At 41.6% G+C, this 25,128-nt stretch overlaps 1 protein-coding gene across 2 annotated transcripts in view; it reads right to left on the reverse strand.

Moving 5' to 3' along the window:
• Nucleotides 1–25,128, reverse strand: part of TRHDE (thyrotropin releasing hormone degrading enzyme) — a 338,154-nt gene that overhangs the window by 37,474 nt on the left and 275,552 nt on the right. For both annotated transcript variants that reach the window (XM_073327757.1, XM_073327756.1), the window contains 3 exons: nucleotides 7,133–7,280; nucleotides 4,445–4,542; nucleotides 3,839–3,946 (listed from right to left, as the gene is read on the reverse strand). In XM_073327757.1, the coding sequence (XP_073183858.1) occupies nucleotides 3,839–3,946; nucleotides 4,445–4,542; nucleotides 7,133–7,280 (354 nt within the window). The remainder of the gene's footprint in view (nucleotides 1–3,838; nucleotides 3,947–4,444; nucleotides 4,543–7,132; nucleotides 7,281–25,128) is intronic.

Consider the following 25,128-nt stretch of genomic DNA (forward strand, 5'->3'; position numbering starts at 1 on the left):
ACCTGAACCATTATATAGCCATACTACTGTATGAGCAAAAATAGTCTTGCTGAATCTATATAAATGTCGGTACTGTGAAGTATAAGCTAATTTTATGACTGCTAAGCTGCTAAAATGGCAGAAAGTTTCTCAACTACAATAAGTGACATTTATGATGCCTTTTCACAATGAACAGACATGGTATCAGCCTGTCAATGTGTTAGTCATATTCAAACATGGTGACTGTTTTGAAAACAGCAAATGGCAATTTCTGGGGTTGGGGAAAAGATCTGAATTTATAATCTTACGAAATAAATAAAAGAAACCTGTCTTCTTTGCAAGTTGCACCCTTATTTATCATCTGATGTCAATCCCTGTTCCATAATTACATTATTTGTGGTGGCTATTTTTCAGAATTGTCCAGTTTCTTTACAGAAATGTATTGCTTTAACTGGCTGGTATTTCTTCTCCTCCTCTGCCCTGCTCTGATACCTTTATCATAACATTCATTGTGTTCCAGCAGTCATAATCTTGGGCTCCCAAGAATGGCCTTGTGGAAAAGGTAAGATTAATTTTCAGAAGGCTCCTTAAATGTGTTCCTTTCCTTTCTCGCTATTGTTAACAAAGCAATAAGCTTTTTTCTGATGCCTCCTTCTTCTCTAGTCCTTTGGGGGGAAAGGGGAAGAGGGGGAGGCTTTCCAGGGTGACAGCTTTTATACATTGTATTATCTACTGCTGTGCATTTTAATAGATCCTATTAAATGTGATTAACTAATTTTGCTGTTGCAAGTGAGTATCTCAGTAAATTACTTTTGCAGATTGTTTCCTGTGATTCTCTCTTTGTATTTTCTTCTTTGAATAACTATGTATCTAGCATTGTTGATGTCTGTTAATTTTGATATTGATAAGGATTCACTTCAAAATGTGCACGCTTGGATTCCTCATACAGAATTAACCTGATAAATCCTTTAATAACACTTTCTTTTTAGAGTTTGGGGCATATTTTCATAGACTCTGGGTACTTTTTTCAAGCCTAACGGCTAGATTCGAAGTAGGACATAGGTGCGTACCTGCCACTTTAGGCGCCTAAATCCAACATCTAGGCACCAATGGAATTCACAAAACCACCATGCAGCTGCCGCCTAAGTCTATAGCACTGACATTACAATTGGTAAAGTTACCTAGGTGCCTATATTTCTGCTAGCGGCCATGCACAAAGCTGACTAAGTCCTGATGCCACTGAGCTGCTCAGTGCCTAGTTCATGCTTAAGCCCTGCCAGGATTCACAAACTAGGCATCCTTCTGCCTTTCTCATCTGTGGGATCCAATCCATACGCTATAGGTGGTGGTGGTAAACCCCTATACCAAACAGTGGTTAAGGCACTCACCTAGGAGGTGGGAGACACATCGACTGATTTGGAGCAAGGACTTGATCCCGGATCTCCAACTTCCAGGTGAGTTCCCTAACCACTTGGCTATAAGGGGAGGGAGCACCTCCATGTGAAAGGACTGACCTGACTTAAGTGTCATAGAATCATAGAATATCAGGGTTGGAAGGGACCTCAGGAGGTCATCTAGTCCAACCCCCTGCTCAAAGCAGGACCAAGACCCAATTTTTGCCCCGATCCCTAAATGGCCCCCTCAAGGATTGAATTCACAACCCTGGGTTTAGCAGGCCAATGCTCAAACCACTGAGCTATCCCTCCCCCATTCCATGGTCTGATTCCTGAGAATCCTGATCAAAGACAGGCACCTCCTTTCAGCTTGGAGCTAGATGCTTAACCCCCTTTGAGGTGTGAGGTTTAGGGAGCTCTCGGTTCTGACTGATGGCTTCTGTTAATCTCTATTTTAGGCGCCTAACTCTCCCCATGCAGTGTCTGAGAAGCATGGATGCCTCAGCCTCACTTGGGGTTGTAAATTCCACTAGGCAGCAGGGTGCTTAAAAGCAATGCCTAACTCCCTTAGGAAAAAGAAAAGGAGTACTTGTGGCACCTTCGAGACTAACCCCACTGTATTTTCCACTGAATGCATCGGATGAAGTGAGCTGTAGCTCATGAAAGCTTATGCTCAAATAAATTTGTTAGTCTCTAAGGTGCCACAAGTACTCCTTTTCTTTTAGCGAATACAGACTAATACGGCTGCTACTCTGAAACCTGTAGCTCCCTTAGGGTGAATCTAGCCCTAAATCCCATTTTCAAAGTCATGAAGGGTATGTCTACATGGCGAGCAGAAACCAGTGGCAGCAAGTTTCAGAGCTTGGCTCTACAAACTTGGGCTCACACTACAGCACTAAAAATAGCTGTGTTGGTTTTGGGGCTCTGGCTGGATCTTGGGCTCAGAAGTTCATTCCCCTCCCTAGGATTGAAAGCCCAACCCCAATGTTTACACAGCCATTTTTACCACCAGGAGCTGTAGATCCGAGTTTTGAGACTTGCTGCTTCAGGATTCTGCTTGCTGTGTAGCAGATGTTTCCTTAGGGGCAGGTTTTCAAATGTATGTAGGCACCTAGTAGCATTTTCCAAAGTGCCTAAGCAGGTTTCAATGGGAAATCATCTTGATTTCAGTGGGAGTTAGGCATCTAAACTGCTTAGGTGTTTTTGAGAATCCCACTTGACATCCTTATGCACCCAAATACCTTTGAAAATAAGTGCCTAATTCAGTTTTTAAAATGGGACTTAGGTGCTTTTGAAAACTTCACCTGAAATCAAATATTTTACCTAGAAACAAAACATCAGATCCTGTGATACGCGGAAATCGGTTTTCTGCCTTCCACCAGATGAAAAAAAGGATGACTCTTTCACAAGAAAGCTGTGGTCCTCACCTGTACTTGCCTTACTCTCCATGCATAACTGCATGATTTAATAATCATGCTACTTTATTTATTAATACTCTGCACTTATATACATACTTTGCACATTGTCAATGCCCTGTCATTTCTCACCTGAATTAGATAAGTCTCTGACTGGTCTGCTTGCCTCCTATAGTTTTTGCCTGTCCATTACACTGCTGCTAATGCCCCCCATTGCTCCTATTAATTACCCCTCCTTGAATCTGACTATTACAGGGGATCGGTAACCTTTGGCACGCAGCCCACTAGGGTAAGCTCCCTGTTGGGCCTGGCCGGTTTACCTGCTGCATCCACAGGTTTGGCCCATCGCAGCTCCCACTGGCCGCAATTTGCCGTTCCAGGCTAATGGGGGCTGTGGGAAGCGGCAGCCAGCACATCCCTTGGCCCACGCCACTTCCCACAGCCCACATTGGCCTGGAGCAGCGAACTGCGGCCAGTGGGAACAGCAATTGGCTGAACCTGTGGACACGGCAGGTAAACAAACCGGCCCAGCCTGCCAAGGGGCTTACCCTGATGGGCTGCGTGACAAAGGTCGCCGATTCCTTCTCTGTTAGCTTCTTGCCTCTCTTTCAAGTACTGTGTCTTGACCTACAAAGCTCTACATAATATCCCCCTCTACCACATTTCCTCATCTCTTTTCCTCCCTCTCTCTTTCAGGTCTTCTCAAACCTTTTGCTGCACTCCTCCTTTCACACCTTCTGTCATGTTGTCCTTATCCCTGTCTTCATCTATCAAGCGTCCTCTCTTCCATTACATCCTTCCTTAAATTCAACCTCCTTTTTTTCTCAGGAGGTGTAGGAGGCCACACAGGCTCCACTTGCCGCATCCACGAACTAAGAGATCTTTCCCACCCCTTCTAGCTCTGCAGCCTCACAACGATGCTTTAAATAACAGCTGGTGATTTCTGCTTCATTTTTTACCTGTATGCAAAAAGTGTGTATTAAAAAGACACGCTCAAACTATAATAGTTCTGAGTTGGGTGGAAGAGAGATGCATTTTTGTTCCACTTACCGGTTTCTATTGCTGGAAATCCAATCTGAGATTAACGTTGCAGCCTGTTGGTGACAGTGTTTATTACCAAAGCTGCAGGCCAACATGATGACTTCTCGACGCAATTCTCTGGGTTAGTCCAAAACACAAATAAAGACACTAATGAGGTCACATTAATAAATAAGTGTGTTGAAATTCTCAGAAGAAAATATTCTAACCTTCCCTATAAGGAGCTGTTAAAATTTAATTAAACAAAAACATTAACGATTTGGTCACTGTATATCTTTGAGTAACAACTAAGTACTATGTTGTTACAGTTACAATTTTTAATTAAAGGCCATGGATCATTCACACAGCCCTACTAAATTCAATGGCCTCATGAGTTCAAATCCCAAAGTCTCCAATGGAGCCAGCACTTAAATTAAAGCTTCACAAGAACATGTCTTTGTTCTCAAAATTCCAGCAGAGGAAACTGATTCACAGCACCTAGCCCCCTCAAGTGAGGAGAAATGAAAGGAGGAAAAGGATAGAAAGGTATCTCATGATGCTGAAGTTCATATTAAGTATTGGGAAAGCACTTTACTACAACTATCTCCTGTGAAAATTAATAAAGAAATATAACAGTACTCATGTTGGTAGGCAGCTTGAACAAGTGATCTGTTTAAATTATTTGTTGGCCATCCAAGTTTGAGGTACATCGTTGCAACTTGTTTTAAAATATATTCCTGGAAGAAAAAAAAAGGTTAAATATATTTTCAGAGTTAAACTTTATTATTGATTTTTCAGTTCAAAGTTGAAATACTGTTGATGTTTTTAATAATGTCTCATTTTCAAAATGCTTTGATTTGGATCTGGTATTGCAATGCTTTTGTATGCAATCCCACTCTTTACTTCAATGGAAGATGAATCTACAAGAACAGCTACATGACTGGGTCTACTGGGCTAGCCAATTTAATGATAAAGAATATAGCAGTTTATAAATTATTTACTTTAATTGTATTTTTAACTCACAGTACAAAGGTGAAGAGTTACTGGAGCTAGGACAGGCTAATGCCTACTCTAGCTAAGCCAAACTTGACTTCACAATGAATGTTTGAATAATGGCCATCATTAAACATTTAAAGAGACACACTTAGCACATACGTAGTGAGATAACTGATAGCAATGATTAGGGCTCCGAGTCTGTCATGGAGGTCGCGGAAGTCACGGATTCTGTGACTTTCTGCAACCTCTGTGACTTCTCCAGGGGCCACTGTGGCTGACCTCAGGGTTGCCCAAGCAGTGGGCTTCAGGGCCAGCTACTCAGGTGGCCCCTGGGACAGCCACACCAGCTGCTGCTCTGGCAGCCCCCAGCAGCGTTCCCGGGATGGATGGCCAGAGTAGCCATGGTCCGCGGCCTCAGGCAGTGGTCCCCAGCTGCCCAGCCAGAGCAGCTGTGGTTGGCAGCCCCTGGCAGTGGTCACCAGGCAGTGGGCCAGAGCAGCTGCAGTCTGCGGCTCTGCAGCTAGTGCCGCTGGCCCTGGGCACACCTCCCCCAGCAGCAGCTCCCCAGTCCTCCTTAGCAGCACCCCCCATGTCCTCCTCCAGCAGTAGCCCCCCATGCTCCCCCAGAACCCCCTCCAAGATTTAATCACAGGTATTTTTAGTAAAAGTCATGGACAGGTCACGGGCCATGAATTTTTGTATATTGCCCATGACCTGTCCGTGACATTTACTAAAAACACCTGTGACCAAATCGTAGCCTTAGCTATGATCATCTTTACTTTCATAGCTACAGCGAAACCATTACTCAGGTGCAGCCAACTGATCTAATAATACTGAGCAATGTGTGCTGCATATCAAGACTGGGTTATTTAATGACACTATTTCAATGTCCATTTAGCTGTTGCTGTATATAAATATCAAAGACAGCACAAGACATGTTTTATCTTACTCTCACATCTTGCACATTAGGCATCTTTACTTTCAGTTACAAGTTATGAAGTAGACTATTGTCACTGTACTCACAGCATAATTTTCTGCCACTGGAATTCACTGCTTTGAAAAAAAGAACTGAAATGAACTAACGCAAGAGAATATCCATTTTATTTTTATGGATGCATGTGCATATGTGTGTGATGACAGAACCAAAGGAGATGCACAGGATAGCTTTCTCAAGCATATAAGTTATTCTGTGACTATAATGAGTTTATATTTCTTCAGCCATCAACTCTGCTTTCAGATTTCAGGAATAATCAGTAGTGGTAAAACACAACCCTGAAATTAATGTTACCATTTTTGTTTATTAAAATTGTATTCTCTTTATACAGTCATGTCTAAAAGTGAAACAGCAATGACTGTTTAATAATGATTTTTCAATTAAGGTAATGATAGACTAGGAAGACAAAAAGTGTAATTTTACATGAGAGCTGTCTGGTGTGGAGCTAGATCCAGATCATAGGTTCATGAAGAAACATTTCCAGTATTTCTTTATTAATCTGTAATATATTTCTTATATAAATTCTCCATGCCAGCATGTATCTGGGTGTATTTTAAAAATGTCTCCTTAAATATACCAGACTTTATGTAGTTTCTTCATTTCAACTGTACTATAAAATTATGCACACCTGGTTGGGCATTCAATTTATGCAGAGTACATAAAATTCACTGCCAGTACACAGGCGTAATCCAGGTTATAATTGTTAATAAATACGATTAAAGTCTGTGTCATAAAGAATGTTCCTTTTAACAAAAAAGCTTCAAGATTAAGCAACATTTTTTCAGGTAACATTTTAAAATGTTTCTCATGTCTATTTGGATTATCTACTGTTTGCTGCTATTGTTGTTCCCCTGGTCCCAAATATGACTGGGTTTTTGACTCAATTGTGATCTAACCCTTGTTAATTAAGGGAAATGCATTGACTTCACTATGCCTTTCAGGATGAAAATAATGACTAACAATATAGACTTCAACTGTATGCATCCTTCTAAATTCTGTGAGCACATTTTCTATCCATGCTTATTTTGGGCCTCAATGAAAGTGTAGTCCAGTGGCTCCAGAGAACTATAGAATTTGGGGTATGCATTGTTTTTTAACAAACAACTTATTTGTCATAATATTTTATAGGAAGAACAGCTAAGTTTCCTTCTACTCATTATATATGCCTCAAATAGCCCTTATCACTGTTCAAATGCAAATGAACCTAGGTTTGACAATTGCTACATTTAAACACAAAATAATTAGAAAGAAAGTTACTATCCCGAGATCAGTTACAATAACTGACTGGGGACTAGTTCATCTCAGGACAATAGAAAAGAAGAGAATATATCTTTTACATTGAAAATGTTGTAGTTTTCAGTGCGGTCCAGCAATTTATCTAGAGGATAAAGAGCTCGGCTGGCAGCATGCCAAGGCAGAAAATCCTTCTCCTCGGAAAGGTATCTGATAATCTCCAGAGGAATATTCTGAGGCAAATAGCCAGCTCTGCACAGTCAAAGAAGTTCATGTTAATTATTATTTTCAGAGAAGGTACATGATGATGCAAAAATGAGGGTTTTTCATATGCAAATGAATGGCAGAAAAGCATGATAAATACATCACATTATAATGAAATGAAAGTCAGTGTTATTAAAAAAACCACCAACTCTTATGTGTTGAGTGTCTTTTTACTGGATGCCAATATCCCTAATTTAAATAGAACCCAGTGTCTATTAAAAAATACAAACAGTAAATTAGCTGAATAAGAAAGAAAGAAAGAAAGAAAGAAAGAAAGAAAGAAAGAAAGAAAGAAAGAAAGAAAGAAAGAAAGAAAGAAAGAAAGAAAGAAAGAAAGAAAGAAAGTATTTTATTGTTACAGTGTAGACAGAATGCAGTCTAACCAAAGTCAACAACCCCAGGTATTTTGCTTCTCAGAAAATTTTGACAGGTCGTGGGTAACTGAGAAGAACTCATTGTGAAGGGACATGCTTTAGTTTCAAAATTCCTCCCCCAGCTCCAAAAGCAGCTTTGTCTGATGTCTATTGCAAACCATTTTTTAACAAGTTATATTGTTAAACTGAAGCAGCACTCAAAAGGATCACAGTTAGTTAACGATGTGTTAGCTCTTCTCATATAAACTCAATTTTTTCACTGGCTTACAAATCAATCAGTTAGAGATCTGTTTCATCCTTTCTTTGGCATAAAGAGCCTCATCCAGTGAGTGAAATAGTTTCACAGAATTTCAAGAACATTGTTTAAAGTTACAGGTTTACACAAAGTGTAGCAGATATACAAACATTTAAAAGGTTTCAGAGTAGCAGCCGTGTTAGTCTGTATCCACAAAAAGAAAAGGAGTACTTGTGGCACCTTGGAGCTGTAGCTCACAAAAGCTTATGCTCAAATAAATTTGTTAGTCTCTAAGGTGCCACAAGTACTCCTTTTCTTTTTGCAAACATTTAAAAGTTTATTTTTAAAATTCTATACTGGAAACTTCAAGCTTCAGGATTTTGGTTCATTTTACCTTTTTGAACTGCTTTATTTCTTAACAATCTAAAATGTAATAGTAAAATTTAACTCTGTGGTGAAAACTTTCTAGCAACACATAGGCCTATTCTTCTCTTGATGTATGTGTTTAACTCCCACTGAAGTTCTATGCCTGCAGCAAGAAGAAATAGTGATTCTGTTTTTCATTAAACTTTCAGGACTGGATTCGTTCAACATAGGCGAGGGTTTGAAATATCTTCACAGTCCTTTGTTCCCTATATAGGATGAAAATGTTCCTTTTCATTTCCCTAATTGTCTGAAGAGAGACATACATACAGGCAAACAAAGATTAAGTGCTGTGTAGGGGACCATGGATACCAGGCTATGCAAAGACCTGGGGCTAGTCTGATCTCAGTTATACCAGTTTAAATCCAGAGTAAGTTCACTGAAATCTTTGTGCTAGGGTTGTATCTTTTGGCACAATCCTAAACAAAGGCCTGTTTGTGAACTACACCACCACACTTGTAGCCCAGGAGGCACTGTGCCCCAAAACTCGCTTCATGACACAATTTCATCCCTGTTCTTCTTTGCTCTGGGGAAGGAAGGACGTTACTGCAGACTTTGAAAGGATTTATCTTATTTCCCTACCCCATCCTGTTCCATGCCATCCTTGCCACTTGGTGGCCATGGGAAGTATGCAGAGAGCTGAGGCAACGTCTAAACACTCTTTGGTCAATGTGAGTTACACTGGCATAAAGCCGCTGCAGTTAGTATATCGCTTGTGTGCTTGCATACTTGGCTATTTGAGTTGGTGCCGCGCATGATCACCAGGATTGCTTATGTCAATTCACAGTGTGGTAGGTATCCTAGCATGCAACTTACTGTCGGACGGCACACTGACTTTTGGGAAATGTTGACAATATCCATGTCACATTATGAGGTGCAATCCAAACCAGTGAGTGGCTGTATCACCACCTGCCCCACAGCCTTGGGCGCTTCACAATGCTTTGCGATTGTAGCTCCCAACCAGGGCTGCTCACAAGTAGCTTACCAGCAGGCAGGTCAGACCCTGAGTGTCTGTGTATGGTTGCAGCCGTGGTCCGACAGTTCTGACCCCAGCAGCCTGCCAGCAACACAACAGACACACTGGCTTCCACCAGCTTTAGTTACCACTTGTAGGTGAACCGAACACACTCCCAGTCCCGAATGTTCCCCAAAATGTGTCCTGCACTGTCCAGTCCTTTCCAGGACAGCTCAGTTTTAAAGTTATCACTGCCCCATTCAACAGTTTGCTATGTTAACTGGAGTTAACAAATAGTTCCATTTAAACATAGCCCAGGATTAGTTTATTTAAAAAATAAAACAAACAAAAGAAGATAGGTGAACTCACGTATAAGAGATAAAGTTAGCAATGGTTACAAACAAATAAAATGAAAATGAATCTAAAAGACTAAAACAATCCAGCAAGTTCTGGTTCAAGGCTTTGTTTAAGATGGCCTCTCACCTACCATCTTCCAGCAAGATAGTGACTGACCCTTTCCTTGCTCAGGATCTCCCAGAGGCTCAAAGGTGCACGTGCCTTTGTCTTTTTAGGTGAAAAAGAGAGAGCTTGGGGTTTTCTGCTCCTTTCTTTTATAGTCCAAACCACCTCTGAAGTGGATTCTTCTGAAGATTACCCATCAAAGCAAAGATTATTCAGATGATGAGGAAGGTGACACGGAGTCTGGTGAGGAAGGAGGCTCCATGCTCTTTCTCCCCCACCTCTGTTTGCTGAAATACAAATTTGCTGTCTCCTGCCACCTGCTCCCCCTGCTGTCTTGCTGGCCCTGTTTACTACTTATATGTAAACTGAGGTTAACACACATTCCTTTTTTTAGGATAGACCTGTTTTATAACCTTTGCCAGCGTGGTTTTGAACATATGCTAATAATCATACAGGGAGATATCATAACTTTATATATAATGCTGCTATGTACATTTCACAATGACATTATTGAACAGCGACATATTAGTTTTCAAATGATACCAAAGCATATTTTCTACAAAGATTATTACAATAGTGTATAGAGTGGGCATAGAGGGGTGCTTCCAGTCACAGCATGGTGGAGCAGTTGTGCAAGGGTGACTATAAGCAAGGAGTCAAGGTCCCATCCAACAACTGTCTCCATCCCTTAATGCCATCAATATCCCATAATTTCTGAGATGTTTTAAAAAAAATCCCACAAACCCATGCAGCACTTCTCACTGTCCACAATCTCTGTTTGAAGCATGGAGTCTGCACAGTTCTGCACTGCTGTCATGAGTGTTGCAAACACCAGATGATACATCCTCCAGTATTTGCAGAGCCACAGGAAGAACTGCAGCAATGGAGGATATGATGCTTTTGTGGCAGACGGATCACTGTGGAACACAGTGAAAAGCAATTTAGCATTGTTGGTGGCATTCATGGAGCAGTTATAGACAGTGGAGCACAGATTACGGGTGTGATAAACAAGAACTGACTTGTGGGATCCCATCGTAATAGAGGTTAGGGATGACAACCGGTGGCTGCAGAACTTTCGGGTGTGAAAGGCCATGTTCCTGGATCTGTGTGCTGTGCTCATTCCAGCCATCCAGTGCAGGGACACCAGAATGAGGCTGGACTGATAGCTGAGAAGTGAATGGTGGTCGCTCTGTGGAAGCGTGCAACACCAGCTTGCTATTGGTCAGTGGGCAATCATTTTGGAATTGAAAAATCCCCATTGGGGGCCATTGTCATGCAAATGTGCAGGGCTATTAATCATCAACTGCTAAGCAGGACTGTGAGTCTAGGCAAAGTGCAGGACAGATTTGCAGCAATGGGGTTCCCAAACTGCAGTGAGGTCATAGATGATGGCATACATCCCTATTTTAGCACCAGCCCACCTTTCCATGGTGAACAGTAGAACTTCAGAGTTATGAAGAGCACGGCAATGGAGGTTGTTCATAACTCTGAAACGTTCGTAACTCTGAACAAAACGTTATGGTGGTTCTTTCAAAAGTTTACAACTGAACATTAACTTAATACAGCTTTGAAACTTCACTATGCTGAAGAAAAATGCTGCCTTCCCTTTACTTTCTTAGTAGTTTACGTTTAACAGTACTGTATTGTATTTGCTTCTTCTTCTTCTTCTTCTTTTTTTTTTTTTTGTCTCTGCTGCCTGATTGTGTACTTCTGGTTCCAAATGAGGTGTGTGGTTGACTGGTCAGTTGTTAATTCTGGTGTTCATAACTCTGAGGTTTTACTGTACATTAATGGAAAGGGCTAATTTTCTATGGTTACACACGTGTTGGTGGATCATTGTGGATCATCACAGACATCAGTGTTGGTTGGTCAAGGAAGGTGCAGAACATCTGCATCTTTAAGAAGACAGGACTGTTCAGAAAGATGCAAGCAGGGAAATTCTTTCCTGACCGACAGATTACTACTGGCACTAGGGAAATCCCAACAGTGATCCTGGGGGACCCAGCCTACCCTTTGCTCATATGGCTCATGAAGCCGTACATCGACCACCTTGACAGTGCCAAGGGAAGATTCACCTATCAGCTGAGCAGGTGCAGAATGACAGTTGAATGTGCTTTTGGTAGACTGACGGGATGTTGGCAGTGTTCAATCATGAGATTGGATCTCAGTGAGAAAAATAAATTGTTATAGCTGCCTGTTGTGTCCTGTATAATACCTGTGAGGCAAAGGGGAAAAGTCGCCACTGGGATGGAGGGTAGAGGTGGAGCGGCTGTTTGCTGAGATGGAACGGCTGGACAACAGGGCTATTAAAAGAGCTCAATGCAGAGCTATGCAGCTAATGGAGGCATTGAAAGAGCACGTTAATAGTCAGCCCCAGAAATGCAGTGTGATGGACGGTACTTTACTTGGCTCTGAAGTTTGGGGGCTACTAGGAATTGTGTGGTACTTGGTGTACATTTATGAATATATCACTGTTAATGCACCTATTAATTTTGTGGTGGTTGCTGTGCATTTATAATTATTACACAATGTCTCCGATCCTACGTGTTCTGTTTCCCTCTGCAACAAGTAGTGGGTGCTTTCAGTAGCAGTAGGCACTCTGCAGGGTATGTTGTGAAGTAATAAAGATGAATTATTTAGAAAAAATAATTTTTTGTTTCATACCATAATCAGTGCAAAAAACCCAGTGTGCAATAAAAAATTCAATAAAAACTTCTGAAATAAATTAGAACAGAACAGAACTTAAGAAGGGGAAAAGACCATTCAGGTCCATTTCAGTTCATTTTGGTTATGCATACACCTCGGGACGCTTGTAGGACAGTGTATGTGAATCTATATTTCTCTTTACTGTTCCCCAGTGTGAAGTGTGGTGCATTGAGGGGTGTAGAGAGATACTAAAATGGAGTTCTCCACTGGCTGCAAAGGAAGCTGGGCCCATGATTGTTGAACCTGTAGGTCAACAAGGGTCTGTAGCATTTGTGTTTGGGGCCGAAGAAGCCCCGTTATATCCTGATGCATCTCCCTCTCTGAGTCCTGTGCCTTTCTTCTGTCCATTCTTCCCCTCTCGATACTGTCTGCAACATTCACCTTCCAGGACCTCTGTTCACTGTCCGATGCAGCACTGGCTTGCAGGATCTCACTGAACACACTCTCCCTTGTCCTCTTCTTTCTCCTCTTTCTCAGACAGGCACTCCATGGGGGACCTCTCAAGGTAGCAAGAGCAGCAGTTACAGATAAAACAAAAAGAGGTGTCACTGTATGTGTAGTCAAAAGGGATAGTGGAAGTTAAGTTTCAGAACTCCTTTCCTTTGCTCCCCAAAGGTTTTAAACAAGCCATGGACACTTCAGCTTTGGAGTCCCTCTGCGCAGCACCATTCTGCACCCCAACATAGTGAGTATGGTGCAGCAGGGGTTGGGAGTGGGAAATGAGGATGGACTTGTTCAGCTGCATGAAACAATAAAATGTCGTCCCTCCCTGCCTCTATTTCCATAGGGATGAATGCAGGACAATGGGCAATCAATATGGGCACAATTTTCCACAGGTGGTGGTGACTTTAGCTGATATCTTGCTCCTGAGGGTAACAATGGTACAAGAGAGCGAAGCTACTGCCAGTGTCCCAAAGCCACCTGGGCCTGTATGTCACTAGCCTGTTTACTGCAATGGTGCTTGCCAAAGTCATCGCAGAGTAGTGTGGGAAAGTGTCCTGCCGTGGAGGAAGAAATAAGGCTGCTATCCTTCGAAACCTTCAGGTGAAGATGGCAAAATACCTCTATGAACTTTTCATTGAGATCTCTCTGGAGGATTAAACAAATAAGGACATCCCTGTGTACATAAACAAACTGCTCTCCACCCCCCTGCCTCACTCTAGAGGGGAATGAAAAGCAGATGACAACTCTACCTGTTGAACCGCTACCTCTTCTAGCATGAGTAAATTAATGAAAAATCATTAATTTTTCTGTGTCCTGCTACGTAGGGGTCAGGCACCATCGGTATATTTAAACATTGCAATAGGAAATGCATTCACACAGATTATGCATTGGGCTTGGCCATGCTTGGCTGCTAGGAATGACTAGACTGTGGTGGAATCTTAAGCAGATCCTGGCTTGTGGCACAGCTGAACCCCCCAGTTGCATGTCCTCCATCCTCCTTCTCACTGTTCACAGTAATTTGTGTCTCCGGGCTCCACTGAGGTATCCATAGTGCTCGGTAGGCTGCTGGTGGGGTCTCCGCAGAGTACAGTATGCAGCTCTTTGCAAAAGCATCAGGTCTGTGGCATGGCACCAGGCTTACTGTTGGCTTCCCAGGCCTTCTGGTATGTCTGCTGCAGTTTCTTCACTTTCACGTGACACTGCTGCTGATCCATCAGACTCCTTTGCTTACGTCTCCCATGCAATCTGCTCATAGATGTTCGCATTGCTACAACGCTCTGCAGATGTGTCTGCACAGCCTCTTCTCCCCACAGGCCCAAGAGATCCAATACTTCCTGTCTACTCCAGGCAGGAGTGGGTCTGGAACACATAGCAGGCATAGTTGGTTGGGCAGTTGCACGCAACAATGGAAAGCTGCTAGGTGTGCTTCCTAAACGGGGCAACCGGTAAAAGGCATTTAAAAAATATGTGGGGTTTTAAAAAAAGGGAGGGTTGTCTTCCGGGCTAAATAACCTCTAGGCAGCGGTGTTCACAACTGTGACCAGAGAGGACAGTGTCAGGTATTGTGGCATATCTGCTAGAGGACTGGTAGGGTCGATATAGGTACATGGTGTCTACACTCGCACTGCTTCAACGTATGTTGACCATGACTCAACGCAGTTCATAGAATCATAGAATATCAGGGTTGGAAGGGACCTCAGGAGGTCATCTAGTCCAACCCCCTGCTCAAAAGCAGGACCAATCCCCAATTAAATCATCCCAGCCAGGGCTTTGTCAAGCCTGACCTTAAAAACTTCTAAGGAAGGAGATTCCACCACCTTCTTAGGCAACGCATTCCAGTGTTTCACCACCCTCCTAGTGAAAAAGTTTTTCCTAATATCCAACCTAAACCTCTTCCACTGCAACTTGAGACCATTACTCCTTGTCCTGTCCTCTTCTACCACTGAGAATAGTCTAGAACCATCCTCTCTGGAACCACCTCGCAGGTGGTTGAAAGCAGCTATCAAATCCCCCCTCATTCTTCCCTTCTGCAGACTAAACAATCCCAGTTCCCTCAGCCTCTCCTCATAAGTCCTCAGTTCATGGAGGTGGAGCTACTATGTACCCATAACGGGGCGCTTAAATCCCTGAAAGACAAATTTGAGTGTAGATAAATGCATAACTAGGTTGACACAAGGCAACTTGGTTGACACAAGGCAACTTAAGTTGACCTAACTTTGCAGTGTAGATCAGGCCTGAGGCTGTGCTCTGTGCCAGGACCCAAGACCAGGGAAGCTCTTGCACAGCCAAGAAAGACAATGGAACAATTTAGCTCAATTAATTATTCTGGATGTGCAAAGTGGGATTAGAGTGTGGCCCCTGTAGTGGAGTGTGGACAGAGAAGCAGAGTTATCTAAGTGACCGGGTCAAGATTTGCATGTCTGTAGAGCCAGAGAAAGTAAACTAAGTTGAAATTGCATCATTTTTATGTAATTTTCTTATTCCAGAAGCCACAGAATATTATCCAAGTGTTGTGTTCTAGGTTCTAATGCTTTGTAAAAATGGGTAACTATAATTAATGAGACTATGAGCACATTGGATTGACTGCAAAGTTAAAAATCTTGGAGATAGTGTTAGCGAAGAAGTAAAATTAGTTTGGAGTTGTATGTGTGTAATTGGTTCCTAATGGGGTTTGTGATTATTGTTACTGATTATTGATTATTGTTGATTGACATAAGGAAAAAGCATGGAGCAGGAAACAAGAAGATAGACTGTAGAAAAGCATGTTGCTTAAGAAACAAACAGATGTATCCGTATTGTAGTAGGCTCTGTGGTACATTTAAAATCTTGCTTCTGAAATTCAGTTTCTCTGAGCTAGTCACCAAAGGGAAATCTTGGCTGCAAAAGAGAAAGATGTGAGTGATTTCTATGATTCTTCATGTAGAAAATAAGTATGTGGACAAGATCCAGAGAAATCCACTATTTATTAACTTTTTGCCCTCTCTATTGTTTTCAGTGTGGCAATTTCTAGATGATGATACTTATCCTCTTTAATAACATGAGACAGTCTCTCTTATCACCTCTGTGCTGACAACTTCCAAATCTACCTGTCCACCCATGATATCTACAGTTGGGTTCCCCTCTCTTTTTCCTCCCAAATCTCCTCATGGGTACCTCACCTCTAACTTAAACTGAATTTCTTACCTTTCCTCCTGAACCCTCTCCTCCTTCATCCCTCCTGAGACTCCTCCCCATCATTCAGACTTGAAACCTTAGGGTTATCATTGGTTCTTTTATTTCTTTCTCACTTACACATCCAGACACATCAAATCTTGTTGCTTCGCCTCCTATAATATTTCTAAAATTCACCCCCTCCTCTTGATTCCTACTACCAAACCCCAAGTCCATCCCATAGCTCTCTCACTTGCATAATTATAAATTCTTCCTTGTCAGGTTACCTGACTCTCCCCTCATCAATCTATCCAATATTCAGAAGCTAAAATACTCTTCCTTTCTCATCTCTTTGAGCACCATGCCACAGTCCCCTAAAGTCTCTTCATCGGCTCCCTGTGCCTTACCACATAAAGTCAGTCTCTTTGCTCTCACTCTGTCCTCACCCTCTGTGCATTTCTGCCTCTGCCACTATCCCATCTCTCAGTGCTCCCGACTTCACTCCCTGTGCTCTGCCCACTCTTCTGGTTTTGTTATTTTATTCTACATTTGTCTAACGATACCCAGTTCTTGCACCTTACCTCACTTGAATATTATCATATGCTGTAAGCAGTACCTGGAATTCAATGTAACCATTCATGGAATGAAGACACCATCCAAAGATGAGTAAGGATGGCAGAATTGGGATCTTCTAATGAGACTTCTTAAAAATCTCTTTAAATCACCAAGCAAAGTTATGGAGCTATAGAAATGTTTCATAATACTAATTATAATAATCAGAGAAGTGGCAGCAGCAGCAGCAGGAACCTTTCTATCAAAGGGAAGCCATGGAATATAATCATCAGCCAGCTATGAAAGGAAAATACAATTCACAGAGACTGTAGGAATTATGGAAACTAACATATTTTGAGGCTCTGAAGACTGTTCCTGTCATGTTTCTTACTGCTCCATCCCCTCTGACTTGCTGAAGAAGATAATGATCTCTTCATAGATTTTTCATCACTATCTCTTCTTCATTCACTCATTTTCTTGCCTTCTTCCATGCTGCCCGACAAGCTTCCGACTCCCTCCTTTTCCTCTCAGTTATCTGTGACAGATACTCATTTTTCTTCATTCAAATTACTCCTTAAAATATGCTTTTGCCCATAGAGCCCACATGTGCTAACCTCTTACAGGAAAACTGTGAAAATAATTAAATTCAACCAGTGTGGGGAAAGCCAATGACAGAACCATAATTTTTTTCTTCAGGTCTTTTCGGAGCCAACCGTATTGCTGGCCTTCAATGTAAACAACAACAAAAAATATCAGATCACTGCCTGTCTGAGTTGAATAAGCACAGGCTAGGACTCAAAGACAAGGATCTTTTCCTAGATTTTTTCAGCTGGACCATTTCAGAGGCCAATGGAAATACTGCCTCTCTCTTGGAGAATAACTAGAAATTGTTTCTTTTGAGAAGGGATAAGGCATGAGAATACAACAGAAATGCTCTGTGACTTTTCCACTGTATAGCTTGTTCTAATTAACTAGACTCCAACAGAAAAGCAGCAGCCTGAAAATATTAGCAACTAACCGGCTACAGCAAAACACTTCTGCAGAAAGATCTGACATACAGTTAGTATGCATGAAAAATATTCTAACCAACCACTGCTGATTCCCAGATGGAGGTTGAACTCAAACTGAAGCTCAATTTGAGTGCTTTTGGAGTGCAATTCAATTAGTCCACAACACTTTATCTGTGTAACTATCTATCTTAGTGCATTTGAAGCCATGGTGCACTTCTTTTTATGAGCAGTGTCATGGGAGAGTGCTCTAATTTTCACCTTGTCCTACTGCATATTTACAAAAAATCTACATTTACAGAATTATTTAAATTTTGCAAATACAATATACTGTACATGTACCTTCACTGTAGATCGTGAAAAGTGGGGGTCACCACATAACTTTTGGTATCTTGGCAAAATGCACCCTGAGGTAAGCATCTTTTCTTTGGCATCACAAATCCCGTAGGAAGAGCAGAACCCAAGCATGTTATTTTTGAGATGCATAATGAAGGAATGGTCAGGCAATTCAACACGCTTACTTTACTACATCCATTTACTACTTTAACTAGGCACCCTACGTGCTCTATTGCAAAAGCAACAATTTGAACAAAAGGGCCGTACTTGGGCCCCTCAATTGCTTTAGCCACTTCCTATATGAATGGTCTTGCTTGTCTGTTTATAGGAGAATCATTGTCAGCCATTCTGCAGTCCCTGCTATTAGAGGAAGTCTTGGGCAAACAGATAGATTTTCCCTTGTGTTGTAAGTATGGCAAAATTTGGGCTCATCCTTAAGTCCTGTGTTAGTGAGCTCTGTCACTGAAGGCTTGCTAGAACTAAGTGGGCAGCAAGTGTGGAGTACCAGTATGATGTGCTCTTGTCCATCTGTTTAGCTATTAGGTGAATTTGCCGCAGGTTGGACCAGCAGGACTTTCGTGACCAATACAACTGCAGTTGTCTAGACTACTGGTGAAAAAGGCATGGATGACTGGGCTAAGTCTGCATCTGTTAGGAAAGGGCAGAATACACTGACTAGTTGACGATGGGGAGAGATTTTTGGGTGTCTTGGATTAGCCCCAGGCCAAAAGATCAAGCCAGGTGCATTGCTTCTGAAAGACTTTTCAGTAAGAAGGCTCATCACATAACAATATTGTGAATGCTAGCTCTTAAATAAGGCACTCTCCTGCCAACATGGGAGAAATTGATATGTGTGGTATAGCGACCAAGGCAAGTGGTGATGAATAAGAAAAGAATATTAACATGGTAATTAAATATCCTTCACAAAGAATTCCCACTAAAATTCAATGCATATCAAAATTAATCTTTAAATTACTAAATATGTAATCTTTAAATTACTTGAGCTTTTGATGAGTCAGATAAATAAATCAGATCTAGATTACGCTACGAAGCCTCACTGTGTTATTCTGACCTTGGTGTGTTCTTTATACTGAGCCATTGAACTCATGGACAGATCCCAGCACATTAATTTTACCCTTAGGGACAAAGCACCAAATGGTAGTGTAATTGCCAAGGGAAAATTATTACTCCATGCTGAATTATTTCCATCATAAATCCAGGACCAGTCAAATAGACTCTGTCACAAAAACGACAGGGTTGCTGTACAGTGATGAGAGTCCCACATACAAATCTACCATAAATCCATAAGCCCTACCACCTACCAAAGTCATTTTGAATCTTGCATTTAAATCAAAATTAGGAAACCCAAGCTGGCAGCAAACTGGCCGGCACTGTTGAAACAATGGAAATTAGGTGATTTACATGACATTGGTTTAAAACCTATCCCATGTCATCTGTTTCATGTGAAATGTAAAGAACGTGACTAGCTTTCTGTTTGGATAATTTTGTTGTTACCACAGATTCTTTCTGCCTGCAGTTCAGCTTTTGTGCATACCCTGGTATATAAGAAATTAGATAATATTCACCAGTCTATTAAAAGACAACTTAAAACAGGTCTGAAATCTTATTCACTGACCCTCATTTAGGGAAAAATGTGCACAATGCAACACTTATTTTTATATCGTATTTTACTTTGTTTAATCCCAACTTTTCCTTCCTTGTTCCAGGAAGACAATCAGCTGCTCTTGCTGCTCTCATCACAAAAGTATTTGCCTGCAGTTTCCTACAGCGGATTTTCACGGCAGCAATAGTGGTGAGGTAGCAACAATACTGTTGAGGTAGTAGCAGACATCTTGAATACTGAAGAGAAAAAGGATCTTTGGCAGCAAGGAGACATGTGGAGCCAGGAGATAAACTCCCAACTCCCTGACTCCTGCAAGCCTGAGATGCCAAAGACAAGAACATTAGGCCCAAGAGATCCACAGTCAGGGAAAGATGACTGGAATAGGTATGGGTAACTCCTAAAGCATATGGGCTGCCAAAGTCAGGTCTTACTTCAAGAGAGCCAAGAATAAGACAAGAATCAAAGGCTGACCATCCTAGTCCTCCACCTCCCATTGTGGACTGACTTTGGTTTTCTTGTCTAAACTGACTTTTCTGACTTGTCTAAACTATGCATTAGTCCACGCTAGAGTGGTGTAAATTCTAGCGTGCGCTAGAGTGTCCTGAGCTAACTGGCTCATATAGACCCTACTGGCATGCACTAAAAGTTCCCTAGTGCATGTTAATCCCTGTTTCAAACAGCACTATGTTAATGTGCACTAGGGAACTTGTAGAGCATGCCAGAAGGGTCCGCATGGGCCAGTTAGTGCACGATATGGTAATGTGCACTAGAATTTATCCCCCTCTGATGTGGGCTAATGCACCATGGAGACAAGCCCTTAGGAGATAATGCTGCTTGCCTGACCCCATCCAACTCAGTCGAGTCAGGTCAGTTTACAACAGCTGTGGATTTGCTCCTATGTGATTTGAATACCACAATGTTGATCATCTCTTTGAGTAATATAACACTACTATTTGACTTGTAAGTCAACTTTAATTGCTAAATGTATACAACACTAAATATCCATAGTATCAAATAAATAAGACAGGCTTGTAATACAATGGCTTTGAGTCCTTCCTATTATTATGATTTTTTACTTCCAAAATAGTTGAGGACTCTTCAAGTGACATTCAGTTCCACATGAGGACATTTGAAGTATCCTACACAGAACAGTTCCAATTGAATGCAGTTAGCAGGGAATATCATGGGCTTTAAATGATCTTGCCCAGCTTTAGAACTGGCACATAATCAAAAACTGGTGTTAATTTGAATTAATCATTTACCTTTGTTGCAAAATAAATAAATAAACAAACTTCATACTAACTGCGCCTGTTTTCTTCCCTCCCCTTCCCTTCCTCAAAAAAAAAGATCAAAAGGAATCTTGTGCTTCTTTCTGCTGACAGCTAAGACTATATGATAAACTATATAATACCATATTTTTCATTATCAGGAAACCCTAATCTTTGAAAAATACGTTACACTTTAATTAACTGAAGAAACACAAACGTGAATGCATTTCAAGGTCTAAAGGAGATCAATTTCAAATGGCCTGATTATCTGAAGTGCTCTTTATTCTCTTCAAAGGTGAATTTTTGGAAGTAGGGTGGAGCAACCCTTTCCTCTTATCTAGTCAATGCTTCAGTGTGGCCCCACAAGACTGGATATGTCAACACAGCATTTTGGAGTGAGACTCCCAGCTCGGGTCAACAGTCTTTGGTTAGCAGTGGTTTGACGTTGCAGCCTGGGCTGTAGCTTTGGCTCTGAAGCCCACCTCCTGCCCTAGGCTTCAGAGTCCAAGCTCTAGCCCAAGCCATAACTTCAAAGCACGGTCTATACAACTGTGGGGTGAGGAATAGCTCAGTGGTTTGAGCATTGGCCTGCTAACCCCAGGGTTGTGAGCTCAATCCTTGAGGGGGGCTATTTAGGGATCTGGGGCAAAAATTGGGGACTGGTACTGCTTTGAGCAGGGGGTTAGACTAGATGACCTCTTGAGGTCCCTTTCAACCCTGATAGTCTATGATTTTTAGAGTACTAGCATGAGCCCCAATAGCCCAAGTCTGTCAGCCCGGAATGGGAGGCTAGCTTCAAAATGCTGTGCAGACATACCCAGTGTGCTGAAGTAAATTCAAAATTAGCATGCTCAGTGTTTCATTGTCTATTCTCTCTCCTTTTCTGATGTATACAATTTTCATAAAAGAAAGCAAAGATTTGAATAGGCCAGAGGCAAACATGGGTTTAAAAATGAAGGACCTTCCTAATGAGGGACAGTTGATTTATCTCAACACACAATATATGGGCATGATCCTGCAAATATGCATGTAAGTGGAGTTACCCATGTGTGGGAATGTCTACAGGATTGGACCCCACATCTGAAAACCAAACTTCTATTTATATACATATATGGCCCTGTGACAGGGCACTCTATTCACTGCTAGGATGGCACCTCCTCTGGGCTGCTTTGGGGATTAGCTTCGCAAGGTCGATGCCCCTTCCTGCAGTTGCCCTCCATCTCTCTGCCTCTCAGTCTGCAGCCCCTCTCTCACTCCATGAGCTGCTGCTGCCAATTTCCTGTGTTCATAAGTCCAGCTCTTGGTCATTCCTTCTCAAGTGGGCTCCTTTACTCAGTCCAGGGATTACTAAACCACCTGATTCCCCTCAGCTCTGGCCTGTTAGGTTAATTAGCTTCCTTCTCTATCTACATTAACCTTTCAGGATAAGAGTGGAGTGAACATAGCCCCCTATCAGTATAATATCGGATGCCCTCACAAACTTTCTGAATATATTCTCTCAACACACTGGGGTTTTGTAAAGTACTGTTATCCCCATTTTACAGATAAAACACTAAAACATGGAGAACTTCAGTGACTTGCCCAAGGTCACATGGAAAGTCTGTGACAGAGACAGACTATCCATATAGGTGGATACCATAGCATTGTTTGTGAATGATCAAAGCAAAGCAACACTAGCAAACCTGGATGTGGTAGTTGAAATTTGGAGAGGTTTTGAAATATATTAATTGGCTAGAGGAGAATTTCTACCACTGTTAAAGACTTGAAAATTTACTAATTTCTAGCCCACAAACTGAATCTAGATTTCCTGAGTCTCTGTCCCGTGCCTTACCTACAAGACCATTTTTCTTCTCCCTTAAACTTGTGGATTCTACAAGCCAGGTAGAAACAAGCCAAACACAACTTTCACTCAAAATACTTGACTTTAATTTAAAGCCAGCAAAGTGATCTAGCTGTTCTATTTCAGGTGAGCTACAGTGAAATCCTGACCCATGTTTCTAAAAAGTGCACTAAATAAATCCACAAATGCAAACCCCAAAATCTGAAAGTATAAGTTGCACTTGCAGTTCAATAGTTCAGCGTGCATGTTCTGCCATATGGATCAAAAATATATAATTTAAAAAGATTGCTCAAACACATCAGACAACAGTCATCATATATACAAATTAGAGGAGCAGTGGGTCTGGGATGAGAAAGGAGCTATGGTGCCCCCCCTGCTCCCCTTGCTTCACTTCAAATACCAGGCTGAGTGTTCTCTATTGACTCAAGCATAATTCTGCTGCACTCTTGTTCATGTTTGTGAGGCAAATGCAATGGATGGTTCCTCTCTCCAGCCATCACATGGGAGTTCATAGCTCCTGCACTGTTATGTGGATGCATCCATCACAAGCCAAGGCCAGCTTGGACCCATCATGTGTCAAAACTATAGCTAACAAAAAAATTCTGCTTCCTTGAAACCATAATTACATTTTCTATAAATCACATTTAAGATAGCTCACTGGATGAAATTATTCTTGCCATAATGACTCACTAGTCCAAGGAATACGTGAGGCATCACTACTTTTTGTGGGGATGGTAGATAACAGCATCATCCACTTTTACAAGAAATATGTACACTTGATCAAGATCAATCCAGTGCACTATGTATTCTAGAGAGCACTGAAAGAATTCACATTTACTCTTTTGGGCATTGTTTCCTAGTTGTTGACGAATCTTATCCAAATTCCTTACATATTATCAGTAATTTATTGGATTGACTAGGATGCTCTCCAAGTAGCACTGTTTCCCTAGACTATGTTGTAAATTTGCTTCATTGCCCTTTGGCAAGTAACAAGAGGAGACACAATGCCGACATGTAAGCCACATCTGCCTTTGAGGAGAACAGATGTGCTCATGAGACAGAGAAGGAACAGAGGAGGAAAGAAAGGGCACAACAGTCCAGTCAACAACTATGTCTCCTCCAAGATAACACCTGTCAGTTCTATGGGAAAATCTTCAGGGCACGAACTGGGCTCCTCAACACTTAAAAACCCACCAGTGAACCCCCTTGGCTGAAGAAGAAGATTACAGCAGAATGGACTTTTTAAGTGTGTTTATTATTAGGAACTATTTTGACTCTTGCATGAGCATATGCAAATATGAACTGAAATGCTTGTCTCCAGCCAGGGTGAAGAGCAAGGCTTTGCTATGTGGTACAGCATACTGATTGGCATGCAAAAAGGCACTCAGTTACATTAAAATATCCATGGGTCTGCACCTTCCCATCCTTATTAACAAGGGACAGAACTCAGACAAAATGTATGTGAAAGGGTGAACCTGTAGGAAGCCACATTAGAGTCAGCAGTTGTAGTGTTAGATGAACAAAATGTGCATGACACAGTACAGTAGTCCTACTTGCCATATATGCAGAAATAATTTGGATGTGGGCCAGCATTTATTAAAATAATAGATAATATCTATTGCCATCAATCACCTGTGGTCGACACTATCAGACTAGGATAAACTCCCTTTGCACTTGTTAAGGAAGCTATTGAGCAGCACTATTGTTTGCCTTAATATTGAAACAATTAGCGACTACAATTAGGAGCAATAATGAGGTTTGAATACACAGTGCACATTTAGGTGGGTACTACACCATTGTTTGTGAATGAGCAAAGCAAAGCACCATCAGCAAACCTGGATATGATAGTTAAAATTTGGAGAGGTTTTGACATATATTAATTGGGCTAGAGGAGAATCTCTACCACGGTCACCGACTTGAAAACCTACTAATTTCTAGCCCTGGAATTTTAAGTGGGTCCTTACAGAACTGACTTATTTGGGCATTAGGTTGAGCAGGGCTGTAAGTAACATAATTAAGGATAATCTGAATTCAATTATCTTTGAATATGTTGGAAGACTTTAGATGCTGGAATAAATTAAATCTTAATCTCTGGGGAAGGATTAGTGTGATAAGATGAGTACAACTCCATAGTTTAATTGTCATGCAGATGCTTCAGGGAAATATTTTTCCAAAACAAGGAGAACAGATTTGGATTTTATATGGAGGAGTGTAAACCAAAGGTTAAAAGATAAATTACAGCGATATTCACAGCTCAGAGTTGAGAAAAAGGCTCCAGTAGGTGCTCCAGGACTCAATGTGCTGAAAGGAGCCAAATGAGTGCTGCTGATGTTCAGCATCTCCGTTTAGGTACTTAACTTTAGGGCCCCATGTTTGCAAATGTTGATTTATGAATTGGCAAAGGCCACAGAAAGACTCCATATCAGAGCTCGGATTAGTGCTTTGTTCTCAGTTTCTTGC

The sequence above is a fragment of the Lepidochelys kempii genome, chromosome 1, assembly GCF_965140265.1.
Source record: "Lepidochelys kempii isolate rLepKem1 chromosome 1, rLepKem1.hap2, whole genome shotgun sequence".
Lineage (NCBI taxonomy): Eukaryota > Metazoa > Chordata > Testudines > Cheloniidae > Lepidochelys > Lepidochelys kempii.